This window comes from Carettochelys insculpta, chromosome 29 (assembly GCF_033958435.1).
Source record: "Carettochelys insculpta isolate YL-2023 chromosome 29, ASM3395843v1, whole genome shotgun sequence".
Taxonomy (NCBI): Eukaryota; Metazoa; Chordata; order Testudines; family Carettochelyidae; genus Carettochelys; species Carettochelys insculpta.
In genome coordinates this window covers 15374421-15385707 of record NC_134165.1, presented here as the reverse complement: position 1 = coordinate 15385707, position 11287 = coordinate 15374421, and the positions used below count along the sequence as shown (strand labels likewise).

Here is an 11287-nt window from a genome sequence, read left to right as displayed (position 1 = left end):
GCTGTCTCCGCTCCCTGACTCTGCCTGCCCCATTGACCTCCCCACTTCTAGACCTGTCTCCGCACTGACCGCCTGGCTAATTCGCCCCCTGCCCCGCGGGTCCTCTGTGCCTTTCCCCCGCTGTGCCCCCCCCCCCGCCCCAGGGCACCGCGCCTCCTCCTTGCAACCTGTCCCCTTGTCCCCCTGCGCTTCCGCCCACGTCCCCCCAGCACGTGAATGGCCACACTGGGTCAGACCAATGGCCCATCTACCCAGTGTCCTGCCTGCCAACAGCAGGGGTTCCAGAGGGAATGGAGAGAAGAGGGCTATTACCACCTGATCACATCCCCCACAATCTATTCCCAGCTTCTGGGCGTCAGAGGTTTGAGGACCCCCAGGGACCCCCAACCATGTCAGCTAATAGCCGTGGATGGACCTACCCTCCGGGAACTGATCTAATCCCTATTTGAAGCCCCTTAGACTTTCATCTTCACAACATCCCCTAGTAGCTAGTGCCACCTCTTCCTGTGCCTTGTGTACAGAAGTTCTTCCTTTTGTTTGTTTCAGTCGTGCTGCTTGTTAACTTCATCGGCTGTCCCAGCCTCCATGTGCTACCTGAAGGGGTAAATCGCATGTCCTTATTCCTCTTCCCACAGCCATGAAGCCTCCCTTTTCCAGCTGGATGCTTCCCAGGCTGTTAATCTCACTTCCCATGGAAGTTGTCCAAACTCCTGAACATTTTGTTGCTTTTCTCCGCGCTCTTGTCAAGTCTCACCGAGCTTCCTTCAGTTCAGACAGGGTGACCAGAAGGCGCACAGTGTTCAAGGTCTGGGCCGCCCATGGATGTAGACAGTGGCAATGTGATATTTTCTGTCTTATTCTCTACCCCTTTCTTAATGGCTCCAGCCTGTTGGACAGCAGCTGCACACTGAGCAGATGCTTTCAGAGAATTATCTACAATGACTGCAAGATCCCTTCCCCAAATGCTAGCAGCTAATTCAGACCCCAGGACTTTCTGTGGACAACTGTGATCGTGTTTTCCAACGTGCGGTAATTGGCCCTGATCTACACGGAATGTCACCTGCCCTTTCCTCACCCAGTCTGCTTTGGTCATAACTAATGTTTTATCTTCTGCAAACTTTGCCTTGCATTGTTCACCCCTTTCTCCAGCTCATTTATGAATCTCTCTGAGGGTCCTGCCTTGGAGAGCTGGCTACCTACCGCTCCGTGCTGTGAAAATTGACCATTTATTCCTATTCTCTACCTGAGCCCCCCATGCTCCGGACACCTGGCCCCGAGCCAGCCGTGGGTGTGCGCCTGCCACGCAGATGCAGCCGTTGGCACGATGCTCGGCTGGCCCATCTTTAGGGCGGGAAGGAAAGCAGCTGTTGTCCAGGCCAGATTGAGGGTGAGAACCAGTGTTTGGGCGGGCGGGGACAGAGTGTGTATGCAGCGTCCCCTTTTAGTGTGTGTGAGACTAACACATGCCTCTCCGCAGGGACAGCTGGAGGAAGGGCAGCCTGAGGCCAGGACTGGAAAAGCTCAGGGTGTAACTAGAGGAAGGCCCAGGCAGGTACCTAGGGTCCCTCTGCAGCCCAGCAGGGATCCCTGTGCTGCGGCCCCAGGCTCCAGCATCCCACATGAGATGTACAGCTTCCAGCAGGGCCCTGCACAGCCCTTCCCTGGGACAGGGAGACACACCCAGCAGAGGGCCTTGCCCAAGCTACAGGACAGCAGTCTGGAACCTCACACCTTGGCTACTTCCCTGTCTGCCTGCTGGTCCCTCCTGCCTTCACAGGCCCCCTGAGGAGACATGGGCAGGGCGGGGGTGGGGCCAGCATATGGTGGAACCTCACCTGACCTGGGTCTGTGTGGGGATCCCCTGGGCCCTGCCCCCGTTGTCTGGGCCACAGCAAGGTGAGAACTCCAGCCCCCACTGTCATGCAGGGCCCCATGCCTCAAGCAACAGGCCAGCCTCCTGCACGTCTGTTTTGGGACACTAGGGGGCAGCTGACACCAGCTCAGCCATAACAGGGTCTCAAAACACTCTCCCCGTGTCCCCCTGCAAGGGACCAGGGACAGGCAGAGCTGGCAGCACCCCTGCCCTGGCAGATGCGGGGGGGGGAGACTGGCTCCTTCCACCTCCCAGTCACACACTGGAATCTGGCTGCTGGTCGCAGTGCTGATGCCTCCCGCCTCACAGGTGTGTGGCCGCTCAAATGTGAGGTGAGGTTGGGGCATTCTCAGCCCAACTCCTACTTGGCATAAGCTGGGCAGTGCTGGCAGAGAAGCCAAGGGCCTCAGGCTGTGCCAAGCTGACGGGGAGGAGGGCAACAGGGCAGAGGAGAGATTGCGGGGGCTTGGTGAATGGGAGGTGATGACAAAGCACTGGCAGAGCCAAGGGGGCTGGGCAGGCACAGGGAGGTGGGAATTCTTCTTGTCCTGTTGCATTTGAATCCATCTTGTCTGTATCCCATTTCCTGCACCTCCCAGCCTCACCCCACCCCCGCTCACCTAGGGCCCATCTTTACCAGCCCGATGGGCAGGAGGGGCCATGAAAGAGTCCCCTCCCCCTGCCCATCTCGCGGGGTGGTGCTGGGCCACAGTGGGGGCTGCTCTGCAGAGGAGAGGTTCCTTTCAGGCAAAAGCCTGCTCGGGTTTGGCTGGGTCAGGGGTCAGAAATCAGGTGGGGGGTGGGGTTATGCAAGTCCCTAAAGGTGCCTGCAGTGATCACGGGGGGTCTCAGTGGAGGACGGGGGGCGTCCCGCCTCTCAGGAGGGGCGTGGGTTGAGCTGAGACCCAAATCTGTGTCAGCTTCTCCCCCCCTGCCTTTTCTTGCATCATTTCCTGAAAGGGGCTCAGAAGTGGAACCAGCTCCAGCATCTGCAGTTTGGTGAGGGGCCATTTCCTCTCCGCACACAGGTCCTGACCTTCCATCCTAGCCCTGCACGGGGCCTAGACACCCCTTGCACCCCTCCAAATCTCCACACTGCATGTGGGCGCATCAGCCAGAGAGCTCTGGGCTCAGCCCCTCAGGGTCTGCCAGAGGAGTCCCCCATTGACCCCTGCGGACCAATGCTGCTGGGGCACTGGAGGGGGCTGCAGGGCTGGTCTTACCTAGCGTCGCAGGGGTGGGAACCCCCCCATTCTAGTGCCTGTGGGGGATGGATGGGAGCCAGCCAAGCTGGGGAGGGAGTAGGGGAGAAGCTGTCAGGTCCCCCAAGTCCAGCTGAGCGGCAGATCAGCTGCAGCAGGGCCCCAGGGCTCTTAGCCCTGGCCTGGCCCCCTGGAGCAGAGCCAGAAGGGAGCAGGACAGTGGCGACTGAGGGAGAGAGCCCCAGCCAACCCCCCTCCTCCCACCCCACAGGGAGCAAACACTGGCTGCTGTCCCAGCCCGCCCCCACTCGACCTTCACTATGCAAATAGCAGCAAGGAATGTGCAGTGGGATTCTGTGTGGGGAAGGGCCAGGGCCCAGCCACCCCCTGGGAGCCATGGGGCCAGGAGCTGGGGCTCAGCCACCCCCTGGGAGCCATGAGGGGGGCAGCGACTGGTGCTAGAGGAGGTCCAGATCCTGGGGGCTGAGCACCTGGCTGCTTCCCCTGAGCTAAGCCGTGCTGGGGTGGGATGGGACCATCCATCTGCACCTCCTGGGGGGATAGCGCTCGAGGGAGAGTCACACCGCAGCACCCCTTGGGTTCCTGGGCAGATCCCTGCTGGTGGGACAGGGCCTGGGGGTGCAACCCAGCCCAGGGAGGGCACCGGTGCAGCTGCTGCAGTGTTGGTGTTCACAGTCTCTCTCCGCTCCCAGGTCACACAAGCTCTTTATTACAAAATTAAATATGATGAGAGAAACCCTCCAGCAGGAGCCAACTTTAACCCACCGCCCCACCCGGCGCTGCATCACTGACAGACAAACCAACCTCCTCAGCGGGGGCATTGGGGGTTAGCAGTGCAGGGTTAATGCTGCCAAGGTACCTGCCCCCCCCAGGAGACAGGGCAGGGCCCCCCGGTAGCTCCCCCAGTTCAGTGGAATGACTGGCCTGAGTATGGTGCCCCTGCTGCCAAGAGAGAGATGTGCCTCCACCTGGCACTGCCCGCACAGGGCAGCACACACTGGGCTGGCACAGGCTGCAAGGGGGCCAGGCCCTTGCCCCAGTCACGCAGGACACTAAGCACCAGCCCAGACCCCCCTCCTGGAGCCTGTAATAGAGGCCAGGGCCCTGGTGCCCAGCCCCTCTCCTTTAGCCACTAACCCGCACTGCCCCACAGCAGCTGGTCCCACAGCTTCCATGCCAGCAAGGCCAGGGTCGGGCTGTTCTGTCCAACGAGACACCCCCCGCCCCAGGGAACCCCTCTGAGCGTGAAGCTCAGGGAGCCTCTGGTGGCCTGGCCTGCCTCACTTTTGGGCCTGCTGGCCAGAAGCCCTGGCAGGAGTTTCCCCAGGAGCTTGTCCTGATCCCCTGTTGAAGGGGTGGGGGGAGGCTCACCCAGCCCAGCTTGGCTTCCAGAGGGGCCCAGAACCACAGCTGGGTGGGGGGAGGGGCGACAGTGCAGCCTCAGAGCCTCTGGTGGGAGTGGGACCAAATGCACAGCCTGGGTGGGAGCTGGCGCCCCTGCCCCCCTTCCCGCTGCTGGGGAAATTCTGGCTGGGGGCACCGCCAGCTGGCGCCCCGCCCTGCCCCCTTTGCACCCACAGAAGGGGGCGGTGGTGGGCCCGGGTAGTGGCAGGAGGGATGGGAGGGCTGTGTGGGGCAGGAGCCTGGCAGGAGTTCAGTGGCGGGGTGGGAGGGGGCCTGGGCTGAGCTGGGCTTGACCCGCTGCATTTGGCCGGAAGCCCTGCAGAGAGCCCGGGGCGCTGGACCACACCCCAGGCTGCACACGGCCGGGACCCAGAGACTGGGCTGTTACTAGCGAACCCTCCGGGCCCGATTCTGCCCCTTGGCCAGCCCGGCTCGGCCTTGGGATTTCATCTCGAGCAAGGAGAGCCGCCAGCCCAGGCCCAGGCAGGCTGGTTAAACGTGGGGACCCGGCTGGTTTGGGGGTAGCGTCACCCGTCCACCAGGGCTGCCGCGACACCTCAGCGTGGGCAGAGGGGGCAGCTCGTGACAGGGGCCAGAGCACCCTGCGGGGGAGGGCCACGGCGCCAGGCTCGCCCGCCCCTTTGTCCACACAAGGCTGGAGCAGCCCCAGTGGGCACCCAGGCAGCAGGGCAGCGGGGCGCCCCGCAGGCTGCAAACAGGTCCCCCTTCCCCCCAGGCGCTGGCGCTCCTGCCGTGCCGGCCGCTGCCCCGGTCACGGTTCTCGGCGGGGCGGAGGCGCGGCGCCCGCTAGGCGTGCAGGGAGCCCTGGCCCAGCACGCGGCGCGCCAGCTGGTACAGCAGCCGGGAGTACCAGTGCAGGCCGGTCTCCGGCGCGCTGCAGTTGCCGGCGCCGCCCGGGGCCAGCAGCGCGCGCAGGCCGTGCAGCAGGCGCAGCGGCGCGAAGGCGCGGTGCGCCCAGCCGTGGCTCTCCAGCACGGCGTAGCAGGAGGCCAGCACCCCGTTGACCAGCAGGGTCCCGTGCGAGGTCAGGGGCGCGAACACCCCCAGCGCCTCCTCCCGCCACACGCGCCGCACCCGCAGGGGCCGCAGCCCGGCCCCGGCCCCCGCCCCCGCCCCCGCCCCCGGCCCGGCCGCGCGGCGCGCCAGCACCCAGTCCCCCGCCCGCACCCGCCGCGCGAAGACGGGCCCGAAGCGAGCCGTGCGGTTGGCCCGGCGCCGCGCCGCGAACACCAGGTGGGACGGGGTGAGCAGCAGCCGGTGCCCGGGCCGCTCCGTCTCGATGGCCACGAAGGAGACGCGCCGGCGCAGATCGCGGTCCAGGAAGAGCAGCACCTCGGTGGGGACCAGCCGGCCGCTGCGGTCCGCGCCCAGCACCCAGTCCCCGCGGCGCAGCGCCCACAGCCCCTTCTGCTCGCCGCTGCGCAGCGTCACGGTGGCGCGGCCCGGGAAGCAGCCGCCGGCGCGCCCGGCCAGGGAGTTGTCTGCGGAAAGACGGAGGGTCCCGTGAGCGCCGCGCGGCCGGGGCCGATCCCGGAGCCCCCGCAGCCTCGCACGGAAGGGACCGGGAGCGGCGGGCGAGCCCAGTGCCCGCCCGGGGCCGGAGCCGGCACCTCCCGCCCGCCCCGAGAGACCGGCCCGGGAGTCTCCGCCGCCCCGCGCACGAGTCTCCCTAGTCCCAGCCGCGCCTTGCCCGGCCCGGAGGCCGAGGGGCCAGTCCGGGTGCGCGGGGCGGGCTCTGCCCTGGAGCGGAGGTTCCCAGGCCGGGCCCGGAGGCGCTGCACACTCGGCCTCCGGGGACTGCAGCGGGGCCCCGGCGCCTCCCGCGCCGCTGCGGTCAGGCTGCGTCGGGAAGGGGCCCGGTTAACGGGCCGTTTTCTCTCCCCCCGCCTCGAAGCGCCGCTGCTCCCGGCGGGGAAAGGCCCAAAGGCGCCGGGGGCTTCAACCCGCCCTCAGCTCCCGGGAGCGGCGGTTCCTCCGGCCCCGCTTGCAGCCGCCGCCAGGAGCCGAGCGGAGCGCTGCCCGGTGCCGGGTACTGCCCGCCGCCCGCCGCAGCCCGGGAGGCCGAGCCCAGCGTGGCAGGACCTCGCCCTGGGCCGCAGCGCGGGCGCTTTGCGGGGCTGACGGAGACACACCCCGCGCCTTGTGTGTGGGGAGCCCGGGCTCAGCCGCTGTGCGTGACGGGCAGAGCGGCTCCACGCGGGGCTGGCAGGTAACACCGCAGACCTGCGCCCACGGCAGGGTGGGGCCGGGCGGGGTTTCAATGGGGGCGGCCGTTGGAAGCGGGGGCACAGCGGGAAGGCGCCAGCCGGGGGGGGGAGTTGGACCCCAGCCGGGGCCCCCCTCGGGCTCCTCGCCCCTGCCTGGGCGGGCCCCGCCGCGCCGCGCTTCTGTCGCCTCAGGGTCCTCCCGCTCCCCCTGCTGAGCGAGGGCTCCTGGCTGCGGACGCGGGGGCAGAGCCGGGGACCCCCGAGCCCCATTCCGGCCGCCAACGCGCAAAGCACTGAGCGCCCCCCGGCAGCCGGAGACGGCCCACGCGCGCTGGCACCGGGCCGGACCGGACCGGCTCGCTCGTGACCGGGACGCGCAGCCTGTGGGAACTCCCCTCAGTCCCGGCTGGGTTAACAATGCCCCTCCCCCCGTGGATTCACAGAAGCCGCAGCGCGGTCTCGCGTGGGAGGCTTCTAGGACGTGCTGAGCGGCGGGGGCTGGAAATCGCCCCGCCCCCCGGAGGCGCCCCGGACACGCCGAGCGGAGAAGGGGTGGGAGGGGAAACTGAGGCACGGAGCTGGGCCGAGGCGGGAGGAGGCCGCAGAAGCCCCCGGCCCCGCGGCACAGGCAGGCCCCGGAGCACCCCGCAGCGCCGGCGGCCGCCCTGCTCCGCTCCCACCGCGGGTGGCGGGAGGTTGGGGTCCCACGGGGACACCCGCCCGAAGGCGCTGGGCCCGTCCCCCTCACCTGCTTTCACCGACACGTGCACGTGCGCCTGGGACTCGTAGTGCACCCAGTCGAAGCCGGCCTCCGCGGCCAGGCGCGCCAGCGCGCCGTACTTGCGCCGGTCCCGGTCCGACGTGGTGATGTCCAGCGCCCGGCCCTCGTAGTGCAGCGAGTCGGGCAGGTGGTGCCCGTCCTCGTCCCAGCCCTCGGTCACCCGCAGCTTCACGCCGGGCCACGTGTTCCTCACGGCCAGGGCCAGGGCGTCTGCACGGTCCCTGCAGCGCTGCGCGGGAGGCGGCAGTTAACCCCCGGGGCGGGCAGGGGCCCCCGACGGGAGCTGGCCGCGGGGGCAGTGCCCAGCGCCGGGCGCTGCTAGGCCCCGCGGCCCGGTCCCAGGAGGCGCTAAGGGAGGGGGATGTGGCTGCCGCCAGGCTGGGCCGTTTTCCCGGAGGGGGAGCGAGCGGGGGCCGGGCCGGGCCGGGCCGGGCAGCAGCGCCCCCGGCTCTCACAGGCGGGTTGGTAACGCGCCCACCACATGCGCTTTGTGGGAGCCATTTCCACGGTGTCGCTCCGCCCTGGGGAGCTGCAGCCAGCTCTGGGGTGCGGCCCAGCGGCTGAGTGTAACACCGCCGGCCTCGGCTGATTGCGCGTTACAATTACAGCCCGCTCCTGGCTTCCTTGTGCTGCCCCTTCCAGGCAGCAGCCGCTTCCCGCTGCCCCATCGCGGGCGCAGGCTAGGAAGGGTCGGGCCAAGGCTGGCGGGCGGGGAGCAGCGAGGGGGTGGCCCCGTCGGCCTTTGAGGCCGGGGAGCAGAGCGGGATCTCGGCCGGGCCGCGCGTCCCAGCGCCCCACACAATAGCGGCTTCTCCCGCCCAAGAATTACTTAACTCGGGGAGAATTTCAGAGCCGCCGGTTCAGCAGGGAACAGCGAAGTCATCAGCTCCGCCACAAAGGGCCCATTGAGGCGCTGCGCACGCCCCGGCTGCGCCGTGGGCCGGGCAGCTCCGGGCCCCCCCCGCGGGCCGGGCCCTGCGCCCGCAAGGCGGGGCCAGGCGCGTCAGGAGAGCACAACGGGGGGTCCATCCTCCCCACGGGCCGCGGCCCCACAGCCGCGCCGCGCCTGCCGGCTGAGACCCGTCCTAGCTCGCCGCGCTCCGCCCCAGAGGAGGCTGCAGCGCGGTGGCGCCCTTGGGGCAGGGCGAGCGGGGTGACCTGCCCGGGCCTGGGCGCAGCTGCCTCCCAAGGCCCCCGACCGCCTTCTGCCCTGCGCGAGGGACCCACCCGGTGCCCTGCCCGCCGCAGCCCGGGCCCAGGGCGCGCCAGCCGCCACCGGCAGAGGCTCGGGCGGCCGGGCAGGTTATCCGCGGAGACGAGTTACCGCTTCCCAACAGGCTTGAACCAGGCGGACGGAGGCGGGGGGTCCGTCACCATGGCCAAGAGCGCCCCCGGCTGCCCGCCCCCCGCCAGCTTCCCCGCCTGCGCGCCCCCAGGCCGGAGGCTGCCAGGCGCCGGGGCGGCACTGTCGGGCACAGCTGAGGTGGGGACAAAGTGCTGAGAGGGAGGGGCAGGGGGAGACCCAGAGGTCCGGTGACCGCCCCCCCACAACTCCCGTGAGGCTCCTGGCGCCTTAGAGCAGCTTATCCCCATTTCGCAGCAGGGGAAACTGAGGCACAGAGCAGGGAGACGAGGCAGCCATTCTTAATGCGCCGGAGGCGGGGCTGAACGGGGGCAGGGCGAACACCGAGCTCCTGAGGCCCAGAGGGGACGGGTCACCCCTCAGGAGCCTCTGGCTGATGTGGCGGGTGCCCGCCCGTGCCAAGCCCAGGGACGGAGCAGGACAGGTCAGGGCGTGAGCCCAGGCACAGGGACTTGGGCTTCTCCACTTCTCCAACCGCTACACCCCCCTGCCCGCCCAGTGCTGCCAAGGGAACCCAGGCGTCCGGCTCCCATTCCGACCGGCCCCAGCCCCTCAAGCCCGGGTGCTGAGCGCTGACTGTGCCACCGGGCCGGTCGTTCCTGCCAGGGACGGTCCCAGCCCACTGGGCAGGACACCCCCGCCCTGGCATGCCCGGTGCCCCGTGCGCTCAGACTCCCCCTCCCCCGCCAGCGGCGCCACCCCCAGGCCCGCGAGCGGCAGAACCGTCACAGCTCGCCCAGCGCGGGAGCCGCAATTTCCATCGGTGCCGGGGCAGACCGAGCTGACATTTGTACCGTCTCCAGCAGCCCAGCCCCTGAGCCCGCCGCCCCTGTAACCTCGCACGCCACAGCGGCCGTCCCAGCCTCCCGGCTCAGCGGGCGTGGGAAGGGCCGGGCCTGGCCGGGTCCCTTGGTGCCCCCTGGGCCCAAGGGGCGTTATGCTAAGCCCGGCCCAGCCAGAGGGTCTGCCCCGTGTGCCCAGCTCCGCGGCACGCCCGGAGCTCCAGGTGCCAGGCAGAGGCCACAGTGTGGGGCTGGGGGACCACGGCTGTGCTGGCCCCGACCCTCCTGTGCCTCAGTTTCCCCGGGGCTGAAGCGGGGCCGCAGGCTCCGGGCTCGGCCAGGGCTGAACGGGAGACGCCAAGCGCCTTCCCGGGCCTGGGTGCTGGAGGGTCCCTAGCGCCAGGCCCCCGGGGGCGCCCCCCGCCTATTGCTGCTGGAGGGGACGAGCCCTCCCACGTGGGGAGGGGATGCGGCTCCGCTCAGCCTCCGGCCGCTTGAGAGCAGCAGGCGGGCGCGGGCCGCTCAGCCGGTTCGGGGCTGCAGAACGCGCCGTGCGCAGCCCCCTGCCCGGGCCGCCGGCCCCGCTTACCTCGCTCATGAGCCGGTCGGCCCCCGTGTTCTCCTCGTCCTTGAAGACGATGTCGGGGTTATAGTTGGGCACCAGGTCCCGGAACCGCTCGGAGCCGCGGCTGAGCCGCCCCTCGGCCCGCCCGCTGCCCGCCAGGCTCTGCTCCGCCACCGCGGGCACGCTCTGCCCGTAGCGCAGCGGCACCAGCGCGCCCCGGCCCGGCCGCCTGCGCCCCGGCGGGCCCCGGCCCGGCCCGCAGCCCCGGCCCGGCGGCAGCAGGCAGCAGGCCAGGCACAGCAGGCCGAGCGCCAGCGGCCGCCGCCAGGGCATCTCGGGCCGGCCGGGGCTCAGGGGCCGGGGGCGCCGGCAGCGGGCACCCCTGCGGGCCCTGCCATGCCCAGGGAACCGGCTGCCAGGCTGCTCCGGCCAGCGCCCAGTCCCTCGCCGCTGCCCCGGCCCGGCTCCGCCTTTAAGAGCCCGGCCCCCGCCCCCGCGCTCTCCGGGGCGCACCCAGCCCCAGCGCGCGTCCCCGCGCCGCCAGCCGTCCCCGCGGACCGGCAGGTGCGCCCGAGCGCACTACCAAGCTCGGGGCACCTGAGCGCGCTCCCGCTTCTCCTGCGCGCGGCTCCAACCACGCGCGCTCCCACCTGTGGCAGCGGGAACGCGCCGTTCCCTTTCCGAAGCGCGCTCCCGAGAGGTGTCCTTACTCCTGCTTTGGGGGGACCCGCCCAGCGCAGCCCCCACAGCCACCAGCGGCCCAGTCCCTGCCCCGTCCCGCGCCGCAGCGCCCCTGCAAGCGGCGTCAACCCGGGGGCGGCCGGACCCCCGCGCACATCCCCCGCCGGGCGGCCAGAGCCCACTGCCCCGAGGCAGAACGGCCGCCCCTGCAGCCATGCAGCAGCCCAGCCCCGGGGGGCGGCCAGGGGAGCAGCCGGGCCCAGGGAGCCCAGCCCCGGGGGCCCATCTCTAGCGGCTGCTGCGGCCGGGCTCAGGATGGGCCCCAGGCTCACCAGCCGCTTTAGGGAGCATTCGAGGCTCCGGCCAGCAGGGGATCGACCCCTCCCC

The 11287-nt window shown here is 69.9% G+C and overlaps 1 protein-coding gene across 1 annotated transcript; it reads right to left on the bottom strand.

Annotated features, from left to right (window-relative positions):
- Positions 1 to 5169: 5169 nt before the first annotated feature.
- DHH (desert hedgehog signaling molecule) lies at positions 5170 to 10663 on the bottom strand. Its single transcript, XM_074979562.1, has 3 exons — positions 10244 to 10663; positions 7477 to 7738; positions 5170 to 6002 (listed from the first exon to the last, which is right to left on the bottom strand). The coding sequence occupies exons 1-3, from the start codon at positions 10550 to 10552 to the stop codon at positions 5308 to 5310; spliced, it is 1266 nt and encodes a 421-aa protein (XP_074835663.1). The 5' UTR covers positions 10553 to 10663; the 3' UTR covers positions 5170 to 5307.
- Between the last annotated feature and the right edge of the window lie 624 nt (positions 10664 to 11287).

Excerpts from the sequence above, each read along its gene's own strand:
- DHH (XM_074979562.1), bottom strand. The coding sequence starts at position 10,552 with ATGCCCTGGCGGCGGCCGCTGGCGCTCGGCCTGCTGTGCCTGGCCTGC. Across the intron at positions 7,739-10,243 it reads CCGACCGGCTCATGAGCGAG|CGCTGCAGGGACCGTGCAGA; the intron begins GTAAGCGGGGCC and ends CCTCCCGCGCAG. Across the intron at positions 6,003-7,476 it reads GCACGTGTCGGTGAAAGCAG|ACAACTCCCTGGCCGGGCGC; the intron begins GTGAGGGGGACG and ends GTCTTTCCGCAG.